This window comes from Melospiza georgiana, chromosome 6 (assembly GCF_028018845.1).
Source record: "Melospiza georgiana isolate bMelGeo1 chromosome 6, bMelGeo1.pri, whole genome shotgun sequence".
NCBI classification, from domain to species: Eukaryota; Metazoa; Chordata; class Aves; order Passeriformes; family Passerellidae; genus Melospiza; species Melospiza georgiana.
The window spans coordinates 28918379-28943719 of record NC_080435.1 but is presented as its reverse complement, the minus strand read 5'-3'; the positions used below and the strand labels follow the sequence as shown (position 1 = coordinate 28943719).

Below are 25341 nucleotides of genomic sequence, written 5' to 3'. Positions count from 1 at the left end.
ATGTTAATTGGGTTGGTGATTATACTCCATTGAGGAAAAATCTGATACTGCCTTGCTACCCATAACAATACATTCAGTTCTATAACTTAATGAACAACTTTGGTTGTGATTCCTCCTTTAAATGTTCCTTTGCTGGTAAAAACCAATGTTGAATAAAATTTCAAGGCATATTTTCCGAACTGATTGAACTAATATGCCAGTGCATTTTCAGAAACTACTGTCAAATAGTTTCAACTGTGAAAGAGAAAAATTAGCTTTGCTTTTAGCTAGAACTCTAAGCATGATAGCAGAAACTTTTCTACCCGATATCTGGCTAAATACAGAGCAGGAATGCTGAGTAAAAGATGTCTTTGTGGTATTTTTGATGATTGATTTGTTTACTGTTTCTGAGTAATAATAGATTTTTTGATTGGTAGTTCAGATGTTCCCTTTGCATTTATTTGACCCTGTTTAGACCAGCCAGGTACCTGGTTTTTGTTCTTAGGCATTTGTATTAGTGCTCTTCACAGCTGTCCCAGTTTCTCTCTACATATTGCATATACCTTGCATCAGAAAAAAATAGATTTATAAGAAATCTGTTGGAGTGAAAGACCTTGTTGTGCTTGATGTGCTTTTGCCAGTTTGTTAATTATATCTGTATCACAGGTGAATTAATTTCAATTTTTGAGTATTTGGAGAGTCTCTTTAGCAATGCAAGACAGTGTGGGGTTTTTTCCTCCTTTTTTTTTTTTTTTTTTTTTTGAATGAACTGCTTATGTTCTTGGGGCAATATATCAACTGTCACAGCATGAAATCAATTTTCTGCCTTGGTTCATCCTAAATCTGAGATTTCTAGCACATTAGGGTTGCAATTAGAAACATTAACAGCAGACGGTAGCATAAAAGCGCGCTCTGCTCGCTGACAATTTGGAGCATTTCTCCTTGTGCAAACCAGGAATCCAGGAAAGAGCTGGCCTGAGCCTCCAGCCTTCTAAGGAATGTAGTGATGCCTTCTTGAGGAGCTGGAACAGAAACTAGAAGGAGTTCAGAGGAATAAAGTGGACATTTATGGAAGTGCCTTCAAAGATCACGCCCTGGCAGTGCCCAGATGGCTCCAAGATGGAAGCAAAAGAGGGCTTGGTCATGAGATCTCACATTTTTTATATGTTTTAATCTATTTGCATGTTGGAGTAAATTGTCCAATTAACGGCTTCAAATGATAAAGTTTCATCCTCCTTGCTTGTTTGCCCACCCTCCTTTTCTCACGTTGTTTAAGCTTTGGGCCTGAATTTTGAAGAGATTGTCCTTGAGTCTCCAGCTGGAAGGGGATTGTTTTTTCCTTACCATCCTGTGAAAAGATCCTAGTAGCACTTCATATAAATTATAAACTAACTTAATACAAAGCTGAAACCAAACCAAGAGGAGAAAAACTCAAGGCCCGAGGTATCAGTGTCAGAGAGGGCTGGCGAGTGTGGGCCGCGCGCGGCCACTCTGCCCCGGTCCATTATTCACGCTTCCTTGCGTCAGGTAGGCTTCCCAGCAGCTCCCTGCTAAGCCTGGGAATGCAGGACACTGAGCCCTATTCAGGGCCCTCTGCCATGGACCCAGCTTTTATTGCTTTTATGGGGTTTTATTAGCGCCAAATCCCAGGCTCCACCCAGTTTGTGGGCGCTGTGCTCATTCTTTGGAAGCGGGAGAGGTTATCACCTACCTTAATCCCTGCGGCGGGGTGGATTAAGGACACCAATGTGCCTCAGGATTCTCAAAGAGGATCCTGGAAACTTCTTGTTTCTTCTTTTTTGCTGTCTTTTACTAAACTCTATTGGGCCTCAGGAAGGATTTGCATCTGAAATGGGCGACCTGGAGCTTTTCTCAATGAAGACATCAGATCAAAGTTCAGTTAGTCAAGGCCTTTCTAAAACATTAAGGGGGCTTGAAAGTACACAATAAAAAGATGAGCTCTGGCGGAGATTGCAGTAAAAACATTCTGATCTGTAATCCGGATAAAGAATAGATTATAGGCCAAAGAACAGCCCCTGTTTAAATTGCTTTCAGAATCCTTGTTTTGAATAAAGTTACATTTTACAAGAAAAACATTTAAATTTTGATGGAATGTTGTGTCTTATTGAATGGCCTGCTTTGAAAATCAGATACCAAGAAATAAATTGGTACACTGATTTAGAGAATGTGCTTTTCTATATAATTTTTTTAGTAAAACTAGTTGCCTCAAATGACTAGATATTCATAAGCAATTCCACGGGTTTTTGATTTTTTTTTTTAATTAATTATTTCTTTTAACTAAAAGTTTGGGTTTCATTGGTTATTCTGGGAGAAGTATTGCATTATTGTTACTGTTGATATTCTCTGATAACTGACCAGGCCTAAAACCTATTAGTCAAATAATTTCAAAATATTTACTCTAAATCAAATCCTTCTAACTAATCTTAACAGTTCAATACTTATTTTGGTGAAATACTATCTACTTGAATATTTCATGGTATAACAGTCTGGAGGAGGGGTCTCTAGGGGTGTTAAGTTTACATGTATAATTCAAATAATGTTGCAAGTTCTATTCTGAATTCCATTAATATGGACCAAACAGATGCATTTATTTCCTCTATTTAACAGCACAGCATGTTCAAAATGTGTAATTCCTGCACAGGTATACATTAAATTTGGTTTATGGTGTTTCATGTACCAAAATTAAGATCTGAAGAAAATGTATCTTCATTATGGCAAATCATAGTAATTGCATGTAATGCTCAGCCTGTTTATTTGATTTTCGAGGAACTGAAAATAATTTTAAACTATTTCTTATTTTTCTATTAAAATCACTTATATGAAGATGCAATGGTTGGGTTATTTTAACTGATCATAAATAAAGAGAAAAATTTTCCAAGTCAGCTGAAAATATTTCTGCAGCACCCATATAATTGTCAGAGACTGAAAAATCAAAGAGACTGAACGCACAATGTTCTGCTGATTTCATAGATCTGGCCTCTGCACATTTGTGATCATCTGTCTAGAACATGTGCAAAAAATGCATTCTTTTAATTATCTGGCTTCACTTTGGTGCTGCAACTTGGAATAGTAGAGGCTGAACTCTGTGTGAAAGATTTACATTCAAGTATGGCAATGGGGGAATGAAAACTTAGTAGTAATTATTATAACGTTTTTCTACTTTAAGTTTTTATTTAGGCTGAATGGGAAAAAAAACAGAGGTTTGAAGTGCATTGCTAGTTAATTACTTTCCTTTGACAGATAATAGTTTAAGATTGTAATCAGTACTGTTGTTTCCACAGACCAGCCCAACAACATATACAAAGTTTGGCCATTATTATGATGTTTCTAAAAAAATGTCTCCAGAACTGTGTCAGTCTGTCAAACTGCATAGATTTTACCTCCATGAAGAGTTGCCTTCCGAGCCTGAAATGAAAACATGGTAAGTTTTGACACCACGGTTCTGTTGTGTGTTTAGATTTTGCATGCATGTTGGCAGGAAATGAAAATTGGGTCTAAAATAAATTATTTGGGGTCTGCCCTTGCTATGGTGATGGAGGGGGGTCAGGAGCAGTTTGGCCATGGGTGCCACTCAGTGCCACCCACCTGGGGTGGCACAGGGACAGCTCAGAGCTCTGCTCCCAAATGGGGGAGTGTTGGGGTTCTGGATGCTGAGAATTTCAGGGTGTCTGTGCTGGCAGGCACTGACCACCCCCAAGAGAATGCTGCATTGACCTGGGGCTGTGGAGAAAGCTTCCAAAATGGAATGACAGAACTGGGAGTTTGAATAGAATGTGTAACATCACAGGGTGGAAAATGTAGAGTTTAGGATTTTAGAATATAGTAATATATAAAAAGCAAGATGGAGGTTTTAGGGTAGAGGCTGGTCCTTCTTCTTCACCTTCTTCTCCATGGGTTTGGGTAGTTTTGTGTAATTGGTCAGGAAACTCCACATTGTGGACTTCAAGTGATTAGATATTGGGTTAAAAGTGAAAATAATTTAGGTGTCATTTCTTAACTGGATATTTTAGCCTTAAAAGGCCTTGTAACAAAAGATAGTTAGCCATTTTGTGCCTTGTTAGTGAAGAACTGCAGAACTCACTGCCTGTGAGGCTATGGCATAGATGAGAAGTAATAAACACCTGAGTCTGAGTGTGAGCTATCCTCTCAAGTGCCTTCAATCCTAATCCAGGCAGAGGATGAGGAAGCTGCAAACTGGCGGCGGGGGAGCAGGTTGGCAGTGACAATTAAGGCAGACATTACTAGGACAGCCTGGCTGCCCGTTGTGAGCACAGCCCTGCTGACAGCCCAGTGTGGGGACTGGGAGAGCTGCTCCTGTCTGGCTGGAACCCTCCCTGAGCAGCTCAGAGATGGGCTTGTCAGGTGGCTGTCGGCCCTAAAAGGATCTCTGCAGTTTGCAGGGCTTAGGAGGCAGGCCATCCTTGACCCACATAGCTCAGAGTGCTAGATCTGATTAGTTGATGATGTGCTTTTCCTTCTTACATCCTACAGCTTCACCTAAGGAAAGCGCAATATGCTGTGAATAAAATTACAATCACTAATTACGTCTTGCAGAACATCTCCTATTCAAGCTCTCCTCAGAATGAATAACTCATTATGTTTATGGCTGTCAGTAGGGAGTTAAGGAAGACTGAGAGAAAATGAGTGACAGTAGCAAAGGCTCCTCTTAGCCTGTAGACACACACATCCATTGTGTCTTTCTTGGAGACGCTTCAAGTCAAGTCAAACATCAAGGCTGGGCTGGCATTTTCTTTGTCCAGCCCAGTCCCTGAATTTATATAATAGTGTAATTTATATCATTCATATAATAGCTAGCTTTATAGATCCCATTGTATAGGGCCAGCTCCTGGAGGCAGTGTGGGATTCACTGGGATTGATTTCCACTGCAGTGCACTCATATAAAACCTGATTTGTGAAAGAAGTGCAGGATGACCCACCTTTCTTAGAGCTGTAGCAAAGCAAAAGCCAGGTCTCTGTGTTGTTCTGTGTTGCATGATCAAATGTCTCTGCTTTGTGAAGTAAATTCTTGTGATAGTGTAAAAAACCCCCAATTTTAGGTCAAAGCAGAGAACTTCTTTCTATATAAGTATTTGAACCAATTTTGTTTATATGTTAATGTTATAATTTCTGATTTTTAGTAGCAGAGCAATAGAGGATGGACACAAAAAATATCTGACAGGTTGCAAGTGTTGTTCCAGTTACTGAGGAATTTAACTCCCTTTCTCTTCTCTAGCTAATGAGAATGTTGTGACTCATCCACTAACTATATGGCTGCCAAGTATTAGTTCATTTTACATTAAAATCAAATTAACTCATCGGTATAGCATAAGGAATGGACTTTATGCATTTGATTTTATAAGCCTTGTTTAATGGTGGTATTGTGCTTATGTGCTAGACTGATAGAAGTGCATCCTTCTTACTGTGTGAGTTCTACTCTTTTTTTAGTTTAAATCCAGCAGAAAAATTGGGTTTGTGTAGTTTTCTTGGCAAACTGGGAGAGCACAGAGTGACGAGGTGAGGAAGATGATCAGATAAAGGTGGCCTTTGGAAGGCTTATCTCCTTTTCTTCTCCCTTCCACCTCAACATGGGTCTCCTTCAAGAAGTCCCTCCCAAGGAAATGAAAGAACTGTGGTGTTGGGAGTAAAGGCAGGTACCAAAGTAACAGCCAGCCACCATTCCAAACATTGTCATGCAGTCCAAAAACTACACAACGTGTGACAGGGAAGAACAGAGACCACACTGGGAATAGCAAACTCTTAGAAATCTGTGGGGGATGTAGAGTTGTGTAAGTCTCTTTCTTTACAGTAGCTCATTTGTCTTCTAACTTTGATTGTTGTCATTTCTGACCACAAACACAGTAGGTTTTGGATTCCCTATTTTAAAAAGGTTGTGCTAGGTCAGTGTTAAGACAAGGTGGGAAGGAAGGATTTTTCAAAATTACGGTCCCTGATATTAGGCTTAAAATGGAAGTTCTTGGAAAAATGGAAGCAGAGTTAAAAACTGACATGCACAGGATGCAGCTCTGTCTTCTGCAATCATGGGCTGCAGTAAGTATGGTAGAAATAGCGGCAGGAAATATGGAGATGTTTTTCTAATGATTTGCACAAGAAGTTGCCTTGCAGACAGGAGCATTGTAGAATCTCCATCACTGAAAATCTCTAAGGACAAGCTAGGTAAACATCTGTCAGACTAACTGGGGTCCTTTTCATCCCTGTATTTGTGATTCCTTAGTTCACATTAGTCATGATGTCTAAATTAAATTAAATAAAATCCAAAAAAGAAATCCATTTTACTTCACCTGTTCCTCAGTGAGTGAACTGTCTCTGCAATTGTAGCTAATGTATCTTTTTAGATAATATCAGAGTTTCCCTTGCAGGATCAGAGATGTAGGGAATTTATATAGGCCAGAAACTCTTGGCCCTTTTGAGAAATCATGTATATTTATCTATATGTCCCCCTCTGGCTATCCACACAAGCACTTGGTTTCTTTATGGACTTGAAAAGAAAGGTGATTTTTATGCCTGATTAGATTAAGACTGATCTTTTCTTTGCAATTAAAAATGAGTTTTGGAGGTTATCAACATCATTTGGATGGATCAGTCTTCCTTTTGTTTCCTGTATTTTCACACGTGTTTGTACCTGTTTTTTGATAGGGGCAGGGGCAAAGTGTTACCCTATAAACTGGCACCTGTGTGTATAGTGCAGGTATAACATTTAACAGCCATGTTTGCTGTCCTTTCTGCAGTCCTGAGACCTGATGGCTGAATTAAACCACAGGGTTCCCTTGGATGATCACTCAAGGTGGATGGGAGTTCATTCCCCCATGCTAAAAATTACCTGAAGCCAGTGCTGCTGAAGGAAGCAGTAAATGGGCCTGGGTGTTTGGTGGCAGAAGAAGACACAAACCCTCCCTGTGTTATCTCACTTTTATGCTGGGGAAGGGCAGTTGTGTGCTGGGCCCAGCTTTACAGGGCTGTGTGGCTGGCAGGAGCTGCTGTGCACTGGTTGTTGCCAGGATTCTGTGTCCTGGTGGCTGCACTGCTGGAGCTGGAGCCCAGCAGGAATCAGGGATATCCTGGTGGTGCTTATTTTCCATCCATGCATTCAGTCTCCTCCTTCAGGGCAATAAACCAAACAAGAAGGTTTGGTAATCAAAAAATCCAAAATAATTAACTTGTGGTTTTTCAGTAACACTTGTAAATCTTGCCTTAAGAAAGTACGTGCATTTGAAAAAAAGAGTAAATTTATCTAGAGACTGGATTTACCAATAAATTTAGATAAAATAGGTTTGACTGTCTTGCCTAATGGAGTCTCCTTTTCCATAACAAGGCTATTTGTCATCCCCTTGATAACCTCACCTTTGTTAAGTGCTTGGAAACTATCAGCAAAGCCTTTGTTGTAACCAGGATACCTTCTTGCCAGCTCCTGCTTTACCCATTACTAAAGTGGTAAACAAAAAAAATGACTAAAGGAGGAGTTGTTTAAACTCATTATCAACATCAAGTCGTGTTTAGCAACAAATCCAAAAAAAGACTAGAAATTGGAAAATAAGCAATATCTTATTTCCTTCCTTAAATATTGTGACAAACATTGCCAGAAGGGTAATGCAACTTGCTTTTATAAACAGTGTTTCTACATTATCTTTCATGTTCTTATTTACATAAGATGGGTCAAATTCAAGGAAACCATTAATATTTTAGAAAGAGATAGAAAAGCACCTGTTTTGATATTTTTTAAAAATCTACATATACTACATGATTTTTTAAAATTCTTTCTTTGCTGCAAATCTCTTTCTGGTAGATTAATTGATGATCTATTTTATTTCTTTGTTTTAATTTTGAGATCCTTTAACGCTGCAAGTGCTTTGGTTGTTTAATTCTTTTATCCACTAACTTTTAAAAACAAGTTAGGAATGAATCAGAAATTGGCAAATATTTTGTCTATTCTCTGGCAAAATAAAATATTATCTGTTGTGATAGTGCAAAGACACAGAGAGAGAATTTTGGCTACTGTGGGGGCTAAAGTTCACCCTCTAAACTGACAGCTGCCACACAGTGTGGGCAGAACATTTATTTTCCATTCCTTTTGCAACTGAGCACTAGGAAAGTAATGGACTCAAGAAGTTCAGCTTGCTTTTTTTTGTATAGCAAGGCAGACTTTATGCGTGAAATATCAGGTTGAGATCACACCTGCCTGTTAATTTTCAGGTCTGCATTTCATAAAGGGTATTAAATTATTAAATACCCTTTATTTATAGTATATGCATCAGTTTAGCCAGTAGCCTTCTAGGGTACTAAATCTGAAACAAACAGAGTTTGATTTGGAAACTCTCCTTTGTGTTCATATCAGAGAAAGGTCATCTCATAGGGATTTATGATATTGATTGTTTCAAAACTCAATTTTTTTAGGACCATGTGACTTTTTTGATTGTAGATGTTTATAACTCAAGTATATTTTAGGATTGGGGTTGTATGGATACTGTTTTCTTAAAGGAAACACACATTTTTGAGTAGAAGCAATGGTGCAAAAGACTGATCATTGCAATTCTTGCATGCTTCTCACAAAAGTTGAATTCTCTCCTGTGCCAAGGGATGAAAGCAAGTTTATTTGGGTTTATTAGTCAGTAAAATGCATTTGGATAACAGTCTAGGCTCTTAGTAAAGTAATGGAATAATATTAATAATAATATTTAATTAATAATTGGGCCAGGTGGTCTCTCAGGGTGCCCTCCAACTTGAACTGTTGCCAGACACATAAATTATGGAGCAAACAAGAATATTTTTAAAGGCAAAATTTTCAAAATAACCTGTTGTGTATCCAAAGAGGTACAAGAGCAAGAGGTTTGTGTCTTCAACCCTTGATGAGACTGGAAGAAAATGTCAAAGATAGAAAAGATGGAAGGGTTTAAGCTGCAATGAGGGACATGTATCAGGCCCAGACACTCGGCTCTGTGTGGTCCATGAGGTTTAAGAAAACAATTTGTTTTAAAAGTGAGCACCTGAATCGTTCTTTGAAAGTAAAGAGCTTCTAAGTCTGACAAGATGATTTCCTGAACCTTCATTTTGTGTTAAGTCTGCTTAAATCCATTTTTAGCCATTGGTTTGCTTTTGTTTATTGTTCTGAATGTTGTATTTTCTAAACAATACACAGAATAAATGCTACCTCGCAATTTTGCTGTCATGCAAATAAAGCTGTGAAAATGCATGAAAATTTTCATAGAAAGTCAACTCTGTTCATCAGGGCATTGATTAGGAATACTTGGAATAACAACTGGGTAGATCTCTGTCAGTTACAGAAGATTAGTACTGGGCTGGAATGGTTTCAGCTTTAAGTTGATACATTAAATCATTAATCTCCTAGATGTAAGTGAGCCTGACATAAGTTATCTTAATCCCTAGAGGTTTTAGCTTTCACTAAATGTCTGAGCACTGAACTAGTTAATATGAAGCTGCTTATAATGTCAACTTTATTCAAAGAGTTTTTGGGGTTTTTTTTCTTCTCTGACACCTCTTTTCCACGAGGCACTTGCACTGAGAGCTGCATCTGTTCATATTTAATTTTTATACAGCTGTTAGAGACACATAGGAGAATATTGAAATGTGTGACTGAACTATTTCTGCTTCCCAACAGGAATATGAACAGTGGTTATGCAAGGCTGCTTCAGTCCATTCAGAGGATCATTTCCCAGGAGGGCTTTGACGGCTCTGACCCCCAGGTACTGAACACCCTCACACTCCTCTTTAATCCTGGAACTATTCTTTTCTTGCTGTTCTTGCACAAGGTCTTGGACAAATTATTAAAGAACAAATTGTTTGTGAACATTGGTAAAGTAAACAATCAAAATAAATAGTGTTGTTCGTGTTTTAAGGTTTTTTTTTTTTTTTAATTTTTACCTGTTACAGATATGCAGAGAAAGAAATGTAAGGCAGCATTAGTAAAATGCATTTTCTGTGCAATTAGTTAATAAATGGATGGCCAAATATAATGTAAAGAAGCAAAACACATTTTCACTTAGAATATTTGTTTTTCAAATTATAGCTTTAGCATAATCTGCTCAAGATTCTTGAAGTTAAACATTTACCCCTAAACTTTCAGGGTTTTTTATTGTTGTTTTAACTGGTGTGAATTTTTTAATTGATTAAATGGTAGCATCTTTGTGTGATGAGCATTGAAAGAGAAGTAAAGAAATAAGAATGCTATTTCAAATCAGCTTGTCAGCCTTCCAAAAATCTCTGTACTCTTCATAAAGTATTACCAGGCTTGCAAGGGTTCCTCAGGGGTGAAGAGATAGACGAGAATCTTGACTCCATGATCAGAAGGCTGGATTTATTGTTTTATTATATAAGTTACATTAAGACTATACTAAAAGGAATAGAGAGAGAAGTTCAGAAGCTGCTAAACTAAGAATAGAAAAAAGGAATGAATCAACAAAGGAGCTCTCTCTGATTCTCTCTGGTCTTTTGATTGGCCCTTAATTGTAAACATGGAATATGGGCCAATCACAGATGCACCTGTTGCATTCCACAGCAGCAGATAAACAATGTTTACATTCTCTTTCTGGGGCCTTTCAGCTTCTCAGAAGGGGGAGAAATCCTAAAGGAAGGATTTTCCACAAAAGATGTCTGTGACAATAAAGTATAAAATGTGGGAATCAAAAACTCTTTAAGTGTAACAACATAGGCTGGAAGACCTTTTCTAATTTGAGCAGTGCCCTGTAAGTTATTCTCTGTCATGTTCAGTAATGTGGCAGTCCTTTGGAGCTGATGGAAATAATACAATAAATTGTACGGATTGATGCTCAATTGAAAGGTGATTATTGCTGTACAGTAGAAGTGCCACTGCAGTAGAAGCCAATTAGCACAGACTCTGGAGAGCCTGAAATTATTTAATTCAAATTCAATATCTTAGGAATATTAGGTTTTTTTTTTTACTCTGTTGCTTAAGTGCACATCAAGAGCTGCCTGAAGCTGCTGGAATAGCCTGGGAGTGGTTTTTGCAGGGAGATGATGCAGGAGGGGCTGTTCTCCTGCGTGCCAGCGGGCTCTGGGAGCGTTACCTGCGCGCAGCCCTCGCGTGGAAATGTCGGTGCCCGTGCTCAGCCGAGATGTCTGCAAGGGTTTTGCCCTCCCCTCGGTGCCACTGCCAGCCTGGAGAAGGCCATTGGTCCCTGCCAGGCCCCTCTCCCCGCGGTAGCCATGGCAACAGGGACGTGTGTCATCCTTGGGGATGCTCCTCCTGCCTCAGAGCCCTGGGTGACACACACACCCTGCCAGCCTCCTGCCCAGGACAGCAGCCTCTCGTTGCTTATCTTTCTTTATACACACCCTTTTATATAAAAGAAAATGAAGGTTTTTCAGAGGCAGCACTCGTGTGGGTTTTTTTTGCTTGCGAAAATTCAACATCACCAATCGTTGTTTTCTCTGTTTTTTGTCAGTGGTTTCAAAATGACTTACTAGTGTCACTAAACAAAACCTGAACTTTAGCTGAGATGAATCTAACAGTGTATTTTTGCTCAATAATACATATAAATTTCAAAGGTGAAACTTTAAAAGTCATTTTTCAGGCCAGTTTATTGATCTAGAAAGCCATTAGCACTATGTAGTTCTTTCTGTTTCGAGGGAGGTAAGGCAAACAGTTTCCTGGAGAGGTTTCTATTATTTTCTTTTAATATTCCACTTTTCCCCTTGCATCATCTTTCTTTGTACAGTCAAATTTTGTACATTTAGAAGCCTTGTGTAATACACACGTCTTAAAAATGTCTCCAGACTTGAATGTAGCAGTGGCCTGGAACACACCTTGGATCTTTTACTTGCCAAATCTCTGAGCAATTCCTTGCTATTTCATTTCATTTAATTTCATTTACTGAGCTCTCTAAAGTGCTTTTTAAGCAGGCAGGTGTGAAGATTGTAGAGTAAGGAGCAGCCTGTATTCTTCTGGACCTGTGTATAGTTGCCATATATAATCATAAAAGCTTCTGAGAAGTTTGTGCGTGTACTCCCACCCTTCAATAATCCCATACTTGACTGGAAAAACTTTCAGATATTTTTTGGCTGCTTTCACATCAATTTGCCAATGATACTTTGATTTACTTCTTTATTTGAAGAAAACTGAGCAGGATGTGACTCATCCCAGCTGAGAGATGGTTTGACACAATTGGGAAAATAAGTGAAAACCACCATTAGAGGCTTGGTAGCCTTTCATAAAATGCTCAGGCATCTCTAGGACCTAATACAGTCAGTTAACATTAGTTAGTAGTTAATAATTAGTTAATATTTGGAAAATCAGAGTTGGAATTATCTGGAAGCTCCAAATACAAGCCTTAGGTTTACAGCCTTCCCAAAGCCTCCCGCTTACTCCCACTTATTGATCCTTAAGTGGGAATCCTTTACAAATGGATCATGGTATTAAGTTATATAGAATAGCACCTCTTTGTTTCAGAGAGTTTTGGAGTTTTCATGTTTGACAGCAGAGGTTTAATAGGCAACTATTTCCTAATGTTAATTTTGTATACTTTGGAGGCTTTCATGGTAATAGTTGAGGGGGATTTATTTTGTTGTTTTCTTGGAGGTGGGTTTTCTGAATTCTTCATAATCCGAATTTCTGCTGCCAAATTAAACACTGTTACAAGAATTACATTTTTTTTTTTTAATTGCAAAATAAATCCAAACTTCCAGGCTAATGTGAATATTAAAGATCTAGTGGTGCTTTTTAAAAAATGTTACTTTACTCTTTACAGCAGGCTGGTTGTGGAAGAATATCAGATTTACACTTTTCTTACATTTCAGTTTCGGAATAATAAACTAAAATAGAAATAAATTATATATATTATGTATATTAGTATATATCTTTTTGTATAACAAATTATGCTGATAGAAGTTCTATTACTGGCCAAATAAATACATCTGATATTATCAGGTGTCTGAATAGCTTTATCTTTTACTACTCTTATGACCTGATGTTGTGAAATAAGCATCTGTCATCCTCTCTCCGTTAACAGAACAGGTCTTTCCTCTGTATGTTGTTCTTATGGATGTTCCTCATAACAAAAAATATTTTTCTCATTTAAAAAGTTTCTGCAAGTTTTATCTATGTTTGTGTTGAAATTTTGAAATACTGTAATGCTTTCTCTGCCTGGTAATGTCCATCATACCTGGCTAAAACTATTTTTTATATGCCTGGTTGTTTTTTTTCCTGTTGCTTAAGTGCACATCAAGGAGTGCCTGAATCTGCTCTGGTCAGAAGTAATTTAAGAATATTAGACAAAAACTTCTCTTTTTTGCTGTTCTTTTAAAAACTGAACACCTGATCTGAGAGGACACCATACAGAGAAGTGTTGTCTTATCCTGTACTGACATCCTGATCTTTGTACAGTGGTGTAAAGAGTTCACTTTTTGTAACTAAAGCCTAAAAGCTGCAAAGCCTGAGACTAAAGAAGCCAAAGTTGAAGCACAGATTGCTTCCCCAGGGACTGGGGGTGAATTGGCAGATCAGCTCCCTGGGTGACACACAAGTCACCAGGATAAAAGCAGAGCCATGTGGGGCTGTGTCTCACATCCAGGCTCTGTCCTACCCAACATGGGTAAGAAAGCTTTTGGAACAGCCTCTTGTCTTGTCCAAACCTTTCCTCTGGATTTCCAGAGCAGCTGGGCCAAGGTTTGTGCTTGAGAGTTGCTGTTTATTCCAGCTGTTGGAAATTAATATCTGCTGATGCCTTGTGCAGGCTGCCCTGGAGCAGCAGAGGCTGGACAGAGCTACAGAATAAAGCAGGGATTGATTCAAAGCATCTCCTCCATGGATCCACCTTGGGCAGCACCAGAGCCCAGCCAGGGCTGCACCCAAGATGACCCAAAATGGCCCCAAAATGCACGAGCGCTCCCGGGCTCTCTCCCTGGGATCAGTTCTGCTCCATTTGCACCTTGCAGTTCATTGTCCCATTCCAGCTTTAGCCCAGGCACTCCCACCCTGCTTGTTTTTCTCTCTGCAGCCCACGGGGTTTGTGCTCTGGGGCTGAGATTGGGATCATTTGTCCTTGGTGCCCAGCTGGAGCAGGAATTGTTTTGTCTCCCTGCTCTGTGCGCAGAGCTCACCATCCCTGAATGTGGAGCCCAGACCCGCACACTAAAGCAGCACAGAATGTGAAAAATAGAAAAGCTAAAACCTGAGTCATCGGTGCAGTTTATCAAAACGCTTTTCTCTAGTGAGAAGTACTTGAAAGCTTTTACTTATCAAAACTAGCATTTATATATATATGTGTGTGTGTGTATAATTAAAGAAAGCTGGTCTTCAAGTATGAGCCCTAGAAATGTTTCTTTGATCACCTTGTGCAGGAAGTCTTTCAATGAGGGAGTTCCTTTTCTCTCTCTCAGCCACTGATAGCAAATATCCCTAAAGATCTTTCCAAAGACCACCAGGAAGGGTTGCATCAAACAAGCAGAAATGAGAGTTGTCATCATGAGAGAGAACATTTTTGCTTTGCATAAACAGGTTAAAACTTTGACTTCATCATCTGTCCCTTCAGAAAAGGAGCTTTAACTTGGCCACTGCCTCTAAAGCAGAGCAGAAAGGACAATCTGTCCCCATCACACTCTGTGTTTCCACAGCTGTGGCTGCAGCTTGGTGGGAAGAAGTTGAAAGGGACATAAATGATACTTGGAGACCTCTCAGGCAGTGACAGGCCCCTGTGTTGGTGAGCAAAGCACTGGCCTTGTTCTCTCAGAAAAAGTGGAACTGAAGCAGAGCATGGAACAGTCAGCTTATGGAAGTGGCACAGCAGAAAGGTGAAAATAGAGGGAGAAGTTATGTTTGGTTACTCCAGCAAGCTGCCTTAGAACTGGGAGCAAATACTCTTCTACATGATTTTTAAGACAGTGATGGAGGGTAGAAAGGATGTAAAGTGCCCTAGTGTTACTAGATTTTATTTCAGAATATACTTATATTTAGCTGGTTAAAAAATAGAAATTAGTAGTTCTCAGTATTTTCATGTGTCTATTAGATTATCCATGGTATCTAAGCAGTGAAAAAAAAATCTCATTCCATTTGCAATTTTTATGAGATTGACAGTGATTACTGTGATAACACAAAACACACCATTATTATGGCCATGCATTCTAGAAATTGTATTCCTCCTAGCGTTGAAAAAATACCAGCTTCTTTATTTTTTATATGTTTTTTATCCCCAAACAGAAAAAACAAAGAAACGTTTTGAGGATAGGAATTCAGAGCCTGGGTTCCATCTTGTGGGGTGATGATGTTTGTTGCAGTGATGCTCCCGAGGATCCTCGGAGCCTGACCAAATTCCTGTATGTCCTGCGTGCCCTGCTCAGGAAATCCCTGTCTGCCTGCATCGTCACCATGCCTGCCCACCTCATCCAGGTAGGAATGCTGCTTCTGCTGCCTCCCAGAGCTCCCACAGCACTTAGCTAAACTTTAAAACCTACATTAAACAAAAAAAAAAAAAAAAAAAAAAAAAAAAAAAAAAAAAAAAAAAAGCAGTTCTGGACATTTTTTAAAGCCTTTTTGTTCAAAGTGTGAACTTAAAACATGACTATATCTTACACTTTACACTTTTGTGGGAGTGTCCTGCTGCAAAATCTACAAAGAACTATGTATAAAATTATTTTAGTTAGTAGTCCACTAAAGCACACAGGTTTGGGGATTTTATTGATGGAACTTCCAGGGTAAACAGTGCATGAAGAAAAAAGAAAATTCTCTTTTCTCAAGCACAAAAATAGCAACACATTATTCTGGAAGAGGGTTTCAAGAAAATGACACAGAAATCTTGCCCAATTATGAATTTTAGGAACAGTTATGCCAAATGTTGGTCTTATTCCTTTTTTAAAAAATTGACAAAATGTCCGAAACTGTAAAAAAGCAAATATCTATGGTAATCTCTTTTTCAATCATTTTTACAACATGTTTATGTACTTTCAAAAATGCTTTCAAAATGCTTTTTGGAGTATCAATACAAGGCTTTTCAGTTCTCTGTCTTTATCTAAAGTGCTCATTATAGTGATATCTGATCTTGTTTTTAAGGGTGTAGATTTGCTCCATAATTCTAATATCCTCTTATACTGGGACTAGGAGCAAACCAGTTATAGCATGAGTCATTTTCCCAACTGCAAAATCAGAAGCAATTAACAGCATTGTTCCTGATAGTATACAGAGACTTCAATATATCTTCTGAAAGTAAACTTTTTTAGCAAAAGGAAAAATGTAGATAGTCTTTTGTTCTGTGAGTGTAACTTACAAAAGCAAAAATGTTATTATTCACAATGAACAGAGAGCCTATAATTTTGTGTATTTGATTTGATCCTAGTAAAAAAGTACTGGATAAAACCTCATATTATGCAAAATATTTTCATGCTAGGTGAGTTTATCAATAGATGAAATCCTGGCTTAGGTAGATACATGACTCACACATACTGCATTTGTTAAAGGTCTTTGAATACCTGCAAATGTTATTTATTTAAATGCAATTAATAATAAATACAATGCAATTAATCCTTCAAAAACAAAGAAGGTTGATTTTCTAGTTTTACCATTGTAGTCAAAAGTGTGTGAATATTTCTCTTGCAGTACATACCCCTACCTCCTTACTTATTATTTTTAAATATTAGCTGGCAGTCTGCCTTCAGAAAGAGAGGCAGTTAAATTTAATGCAAGAAATAGAATTTGTGAACGTAAAAACTATGATCCTGGTTCTTACACACTGGAATTGCCTGTCCATAATTGGGATATATTTCCATCGTGGTCTTCTTTATGTACCGTGCCAATAAAAAAATGTTTGTGTTGTAGAGAAGTACAGAAGTGTCTCTAAGATAGAAACTAAAGGTTGCTTCAAACTTACTCAAGAATTAGATCATATTGATGAAACTTCTAGGGCGAACAGTGCATGAAGAAAAAGGAAAATATATAAATTCCAGGGAGTTAGAATTAAAATTATACCTCATTTTTTGAATAACTGAGTTTTTAATTTTAGCAGTAAGTGCTGGAAAATTCTGAATTTAAAAAAAATGAATGTGCAGAATCTTTGCCTAGATGTTTTAAACAAACAAGGGCATTTGTTGCAGAATGAGCCGTTTGTCGGGTGCAGGGGAAACTTGGGGCTCAATTTGAGTCATCAGCAAGTTCCATTTATTGAAGAAAGCATCAGACACTTATGCAGCAAGTAATAAGCTCATGAATATTCTGTAATTTACACTGTCCATTAGCCACACCACAACATCAGCTCTTCCCCATTCCTTAAAAGTTACATCTCTCTTTTCTCATGTCTCCTTCACTATTTATTATCACACTACAGCTAAGTCCAAAGACACACTATCTTGCAAGTGCAAGACTCAAAATTAGCCACAACCTTGTACTTTTCCAATCTCTAGTCAGCTAAAATCCCAACAGGCATTAAAATTATTTTGGTTTTTTTTTTTGAAACCGTGGAAGTTGGCGCGCCCTTTGAGCCGCGTGCTGTGGACAGAGCTGTCGTGGGGAGGAGCAGAGCTGCTGAGGGTCCCTGGTAGCCCACAGGAGTGAGTTCCCAGAGCCCTGCAGAGTGAGCACAGTGCTGGCCTCTCCAGGCAGCCTGCCAGCAGCCCCTGGGAGCGAGTGTGCAGCCTCGCTGGCACCGATAATTGGGGATGCTGCCCAGCGCCGCCCAACATGTGCGCGGCTGCCTGGTGCTCACAGCAGCTGCTCCCCTTCCCTCTGCGCGGCTCCTCTCCTCTCTGCTGCACTCACACACGCAGGAAAACGTCCCTTCTCCCAGCACAGGGAGTATTTTCCTTTATTTCCAAGTGTATCTATGTTTAATTCCATCAGCCAGCTCTAGCACATGCTTTATCTGTCGAATCTTCGAGTCAGTGCACTCAACACAGAGAATTCACACTGCTGTCCTGAAGATGTAGTAAATTCCCCAATTTTTTTACCCTGAACCACTCTAGTGCTACTCTAATAGCTCCTCTGCTTCCCAGGTTGTAGTTAAGCCCCTAACTAAATTAATTGGGTGGCCTCCATGTAAATTCTTTGCACGTGTAATTCTCACAAAGGACGTGTAAGTTCAAAATCACATTCAAAGTTTTGTCTGGATGGTAGATTCAAAAAAATAGCTTTGTCCTTACCTGCTTTGTCATGAGGTAGTATATTTTTGGTAGTGACATAATTTACCTTGTCTGTGTCAATCTCCAGTACTAGTTGCTCCAGTGAAGAAGAAATAAAGCAATTGGTGGTACTGATTTTTGACAGGGGCAAATTCTTTTCAGCAGAGAATTCACACTGCTTTCCTGAAGATGTAGTAAATTCCCCAATTTTTTTACCCTGAACCACTCTAGTGCTACTCTAATAGTTCCTCTGCTTCCCAGGTTGTAGTTAAGCCCCTAACTAAATTAATTGGGTGGCCTCCTTGTAAATTATTCGCACGTGTAATTCTCTCGAAGGATGTGTAAGTTCAAAATCACATTTAATCAAAGTTTTGTCTGGATACAAAAAATAGCTTTGTCTTTACCTGCTTTGTCATGAGGAAGTATATTTTTGGTAGTGACGTAATTTACCTTGTCTGTGTCAATCTCCAATACTAGTTGCTCCAGTGAAGAAGAAATAAAATAATTGGTGGTACTGATTTTTGACAGGGGCAAATTCTTTTCAGCCCAGACTAATTCTGGTTTTTATATGAAGTATATGAATAATGCATATATATATATATTTTTAATTGTTTTTTTTTTTCCTGTATTTTGCCAAATACTTTGCATGTTGTACTGTGACAGGGAGTTCACAAATTGACTCTATTTGGTTTCTTTGTTTTTCAGAAAGTTTAATTTTGCCTTTACCTTTCATATATTATCCTTTTTTTCTGGCTGGTGAAACATTAAAATGATCCTCCCTATTTAATATTTTCTGTATTCTGGTTTGCAGTTTTTCTCATGCTGCCTTCTTTTTCTGTTTCTAAACAGTCACTTACCCTTTTAGATAAACAGTAATGCTGTTATTGTTGGTTCACTTTTCCTAAATTCTCATTTCTGGTTTGACTCTTCAGTGATTGCAGAGCATTAAATAGTGATTTTGTTCTTGATGTTTTTCCCTCTGTGATACAAATGCACCAATGTGGCTCTTACATTATTCCAGCAAGCCATTGTCTTGGATTTAATAACTTGGAATTGCATTTATCCAAAGATAATGCTCATTAATCCAGCCTGATGGGACAGTTCACAATGTCCTGTAAGGCTGTATTTTGGTAAAAGACACAAGTTTGCAAAAAAAGTCTGTTGGTGTGGAGTTTTTCCAGAGTAACTGGAAAAAAATTGTAGTCCACTAAAGCACACAGATTTTGGGGGTTTTATTGATGGAGCTTCTAGGGCAAACAGTGCATGAAGAAAAAAGAAAATTCTCTTTTCTCAACCACAAAAATAGGAACACACTATTCTGGAAGAGGGTTTCAAGAAAATGACATAAAAAACTTATCCAAATATGAATTTTATTCAGGTGATATGTGACAAGTTTTTACTTGATTGATATTTTCTACCGATTGAACATCCTCTAATCTTACACTGTCTGTCAAGTAATAAATATTGAGCTACTTACAAGTGTGATTAAAATAGTTGATGGAAGGTTATTTTTCAAGTCTTCCTACTGCTTCTTGAAAATGCATTGTGCCTGAGAAATCATATGGTACATTTGAAAAGGGAAAATTACTTCCATTTTTAAAATCTAGCATTGATCAAGGAGGGCAGATTGAAGAGGCATTTCGTTTGTTGTTGCAATTTCCAAGTTTAAGGAATATTATAAAAGCAAGTAAGAATTCTTTTCCTGTGTTTTGATAATCAGTGCATTTAAATACCTAAATTTAGAAAAAGAATTATTGTGCAATTGTGTGAATGAAAGGACTTGAATGTCACTGGTCTGTAATGGAAAAGTCCTAAATTAGAATTTAAAATATTTTCCCATTGTATTTTTTTTTCTTTAATTAGTAGAAATCTTTGGTAAATCCAAGTAGGTCTTTCCCTCAAAATACTAAAGAATGTTTTTAATTCTATTCCTGTCCTCCCAATTTTGTATCTCTTAAGTAGTAGTAGATTTTTTTGAGTAGATTATTATATTCAATGGGGAAAGCAGAGCACTTGTTAAAGCCATCCTTTATTTTGAACTCAAAGCTGGTATTACTGCTAAGGACTAAAAACCATATTAGTCAGCATGTACCAAGGGAAATTAATTGACTAATGAAAAGTCAGTATGAATAACTCTTCTTACAGAGCCTGTCCTCAGAGTCTGCAGTTCTGTTTAGCAAGATATTTTCATTATTTCATCCAGTAGGTTAAAAAATTAATTTCCTACAATATTAATGTTTTGAATTCACCCAAGTGCAGAAGTTACTGATGGTTTCAGTGTAGAAAAATTCAGAAACAAACCTTTTCACATCCCAAGCCTTCTGTGTTCACACTGAGTGATTTAGCATCTAAACTCCAAGTCAAGAATCCATTGCTAATATAGGATTATAAGATGTGAGGTCCTATAGCTGGTGAATTTCTCACAGTTTGAAATCTTTATTCCTGTGACAAGAACTAAGAGTGATTGCCTACCTTAGAGCTCTCACTCCTGAGAGTTCTCTGCTGTAAAGTGCTGAGTAACCTCCAAATGCATTTGATGAGGTAGCTGCACAAAGATTTGTATTGAGATCCAACATCATGTGGGTTTTATATCATAACTAAGGAAGCTTTCAAATTTCTCTGCAAAACAGAAACCATGAAGATGCAATGGTCGTCATATTTTTCTGTATGTTTTTTTTTTTACTTGCTTTTTAATGTTGCATGTTGCTTTTTGTTGTATGTGAGACATAGATTTTAACAGCAGTAGAAATATTGTAAGTTTATGACAGGTATTTTGGGTTATCCACATAGTTTTAGGTATGAGTATTTTGGTTTTAAACATTCGTAAAACCATCTTTAAAATTCTGACTGACTAGGAAGCTCAAGGAAGTGTCCTATTCAAAATTTAATTTGGGAAACAGTATTTTTTTTTTCATTTCTCTTATTGCTGATGGTATTTGCTAACCATGCTGTAGAAGAAATAAATAAAGTATTATGTGGTTTCATAGAATCAGATTTTGCCTGCCAACAAGCTGTGTTCTAGCACTACCACTTCTGATTTGGTAACAACTACCCATTTGAAAAACAAATACAATATACAACTGAAGCAGGTTTTGTCCCCATATATTAGCTGTCTGTTAACCAAATTAACTATATTAGGGTGAATAGTCACGCTCTCTGTTGAAGTGACATGCCTAAAACAGCCTTGTCATTTTAATAAATTTTACTTTTCAGAAGGACACTATATACACATCCTCCCCATCTCTCTTTAATTAAAAAAAACCTCTTTCCCAAAATGCATACGTTAAACTGGAGCAGTGCAATTTTATTTCACGTTTTAGGTGCATCAACTGAAAATCCGCCTTTGAAAATCAGGTGAGATTTAGAAGCAAGTCTTTGAACTACAGCAGCAGAGCTAAACAGTTAAATATCCCATCACAGTATGGAGATAGTCATCTGTTCAAGCATATGGAATCTTTTGGCTACTGGACTGAGCAGTTAATATAATGCCCAGTGTCCAGACATGGACACAACTGTTATGGAAGCAGAAGGGAGGAGGCTCATCTACTGAGCCCACTGATAAGTAAAGATTAAAAGAGTGACTTCAAATAATACAGGGCAAAGGAGTTATTGCTTTAAGCAAGTCATTCTTTTAGAAAATGCAATGTAGTAATTTTTTTCCCAAAGCTTTTTTTTTTTTTTTTTGCTTAAGTTCAGGCTCTAGGAAAAAAAAAAAAATAAATAAAAGAAAAAGCCCTGTGACTAGCCTTAAATATAGGGTTTATCTGTTCTGTTTCAGAATCAGAACAAAGAAAAAAAATTTTGCGTAAAACTATTTTACATTTAAATCCTTGCATGTGTCCATCTGATTTCCATTAAGATTTCCATCTGAAGTGATTTTCACAGAAGCAAATATTGAGCTCCTGTGCAATGTATGCTTAGGAACATTTTGATGGGAACTTTTGGTGTTGTTTAAAAATCCTGAAATTTCGGAATCCAGCTCTACCTCTTTTTGTTTAGACATTCTCTATTAATTAGAATATAATCATAATAAAAAGGAATACTGCATCTTTAATGATGTTTTTGTGCCTATGTAGTTAAGCTTTAATGCTAGGAGGAAGAAAAAAAAAATTAAATTAGCCTTGTAACCTCTTTCTCTTCCAGACTGATGATGGAAAATAAAAGCTCTTAGCCACAGAATGTAACACTTAGAATTAATATTTAATTAGACCAGCAAATTGTACACCGTGGCTGAAAGCTTCCAAAGAGTTGTTAGTGCCACAATTGACCTACAAGTTTAATAATAACTCACTTCTAGGAGCAAGTGCCAGTTCAGCATAGTGGAGCCACTGTAAGAAAGTCCTGGGAGATTAAAATCAGCAAACCAAATGGCAGGCGAGGATTCCTGGGATGGAGCCTTCTGGAAAGCTGGGAGCTGGAGTGGCTTTGCAGCCAGGATTCAGATGAGAACAGTGGGCAAAAAAAGCTGATCCCTCCTGTTCTGGGAGCTGCTGGTTGTAGGCCAAAATCTTAGAACAGATTTTTTTCTAAATGTTCTTGCTGCAGCTATTAATTTCTATCACAAATCAAGCAGTGAATGGCTTATCTTCGTCTTTTAATTCAGTTTTAATATGAACATTGTCGCTGAATTCACCGGTCATGGATTTTGCTCATGGAAGAGAGATACATTTTTGGTATGATGTGTCATTTAGTATGTTTGTATTGCAGAATGTTTAATTTTATAGCATCTTACTGCTGCATAAAGGAGTCCTTGTTAGAGTTAGATATGGCAAGCAATTTGTGGTAATATTGTGAAATGTATAAATTAAATATTAAATGAGCATACATTGTAAAATACAATATTTGGAAGGTCAAATAGCCTAATCTTGCTTTTCATTTTACGAAGAATTAAAATATAAAAGCCTGGAACCCTCCATTAGACATCCATCTGAGCCTTAATTCCGTGGCAAATTATTCTAGTGAAATAGGGCACCATAAGTTCAAAAATGTGCAAGCACACAGCAACAGACTGAGGAAGGAGCGCTCTGCATTATTTATTGGCTAGACCCTAAATAATTAAAGAAATGCCTACTCATTAGTTAAAAATTAAAGCAGGGAGGCCCTTGCCAGCAGAGGGAGCAGTCATGTCTTTGCTTGGGTCCCCTTCCTTTCCAGCCCACCCATCATTTCCACCCTACCTCTCCTTATTGCCCAGCCAGTTTCCCATCTGGACCCGGCTCTGCCAGCCTGCTCCTGATGACAGCCTGTAATTTTGTACTGGATAAGGGATTCGTTTTTTAAGTGGTTTTTGTATTGCAGAGTCTTGCCACTTGGTTATCAACACCAGTTAGGTGTTCCTTTTGATGCTTGTGTGCTGGTAATTGAAATAATAGTGCAGGTTCTTTTTGGGCACCTGGGAATAAAATGAGATTCACTGTTTAAAGAATTAAAGTTGCAGTGAGTGTTAGCCTTTCCAAATTGGTAAGAAAACTGCAATGACTTTTTTATTGTTTTCAGGCAAAATGGCAACAAAAGGAACTCCTGAACCTTTTTCTTATAATGAATGACTCCCAATGGAATCATAGGATTTTAGTTAAGCCAGTGGGTTTCAAATATGTAATTTTGGCAGTTTTGTTGTGGCTCTTTTGTTGCATGACTCATTCTTCAGACTGCTTTTGCATCTCTGTTTTATACTGCCCTATGACCAACTTGTAGCATGGCATATTTTCTGTGTTCAGTTTTCTAGAGGAATCTGCTGAAATGACCAGCTCATTTTTCCAATGCTTGAAGACCAGAGATAACCTATAGATTTCTAATTATATGCTTTTACAACAGTGAGACAATCTGATTAGTGAAAACCAGATAATGTTCAGGAGAGGTGCTGGGCTCACCTTAGCCCACATCTTGTACTGATTTCTTCATTCTTGTACCGATTTCTTCCTTTCCTGTGTGGAAAGTGGGCTCAACCAGATTTATTTAATCTCCGAATAAATGCAAGAGCCCCATGCCCCAGCAGCACTCAGAGTCACCTGCAGCCTGTGCTTCCAGTCACAGAATGCTGAGGAAAGAGAAGAGAAAAGCACTGGGCAGGGCTCAGCTCATGGAGTGTCACTCTTTAGCACGCTGCACATCTGTCACCTCTTTCAGCCACACAATAACAGGATTTTCAGCTTTCTGGGTTCCCACTCCCACACCATCTTCAGCATGTTTTGCCCCAAATCCAAGGATGCACCTCCTGGAGCAAGCCTCAGCTGCAGTGGGAGGCTGAGCTGGGGTCCCTGCTCACTCCTGGCTGCCTTTTTGCCTTTGGCCAGCTCACACCACACCTCTGTGCTTGTTCCTGACCTGTAAAGGAGGAGTGCAGCCCTTGCCTGTCTTTTGTGAAGCACTTGGAGATCAACAGATGGAACTTTTGATTTAAGCTGCTAGACTTGGTCCATCTTTTTTAGGCTGCAGCAGCAGCAACTGTTATTGACTTGCTTGATTTATCCCTGTTTAGTGAGCTCTCATTTCGCTGCTTTCAGCCTTTAGGTCTGCCCTTCAGTGGCAGAATAGACATACTTCTGATTTTGTAAGGTGCCAGCGTTTGCTGGCCTGAGATGCTTTCATAGCTCAAGTAATGCACAAGTCCTCTTCAATGAAGATCCAAAGTTTGGTTTTTGGGGTTTTTTGGGTTTTTTTTTTTATTTTTTGCTTGTTTTTTTCTTTTTAAGTGTGTGGTATTTACTTTTTATTTCCTGGCTCATTATTCTTCCTGAAAAACTATCAAAATTAACTGTGTACAGTGTCACCCACCTTCATCTGACATTTTATGGTAATATGCAAAAAACACTGCAGAGTTCCCACAGCAGAGGCAACTATCAGGACAAAGTTATTAAAAGCAACCTTAAAAGAACAACCAAAATCTGGAATTAATTTGTTGTGTAACATATTGACCAACAGATGCTTTGTTACTCTCTTCCCATTTTTATAAATATATTGCATCTAATTGCCTGCTCTTGTCTTCACTACTTGTCCTTTCTTTGCTTCTGCAAATTGTATAAAATTTTTCAAATATGTTCTTTACTGCTTTGAATTAGCTGATGTGACTAGCTATGTTATTTAGCTATGACAACATAATATATTAATATATATATTATATATACATAATGTATATAATTGTCTATTATCCATTACTATATATAATAATAGATACATAATATATAAAATCTTTATATATATATAAATATATATATAAATATATTATATAATTACAATATTATACATTAATGT

General features: G+C 37.9%; 1 protein-coding gene across 1 annotated transcript in view; it reads left to right on the top strand.

Moving 5' to 3' along the window:
- The window catches only part of ELP4 (elongator acetyltransferase complex subunit 4), a 142365-nt gene that overhangs the window by 30422 nt on the left and 86602 nt on the right, over positions 1 to 25341 (top strand). Inside the window, exons 5-7 of the mRNA XM_058025972.1 lie at positions 3282 to 3421; positions 9632 to 9716; positions 15185 to 15373. Coding sequence (XP_057881955.1) covers positions 3282 to 3421; positions 9632 to 9716; positions 15185 to 15373 — 414 coding nt within the window. The remainder of the gene's footprint in view (positions 1 to 3281; positions 3422 to 9631; positions 9717 to 15184; positions 15374 to 25341) is intronic.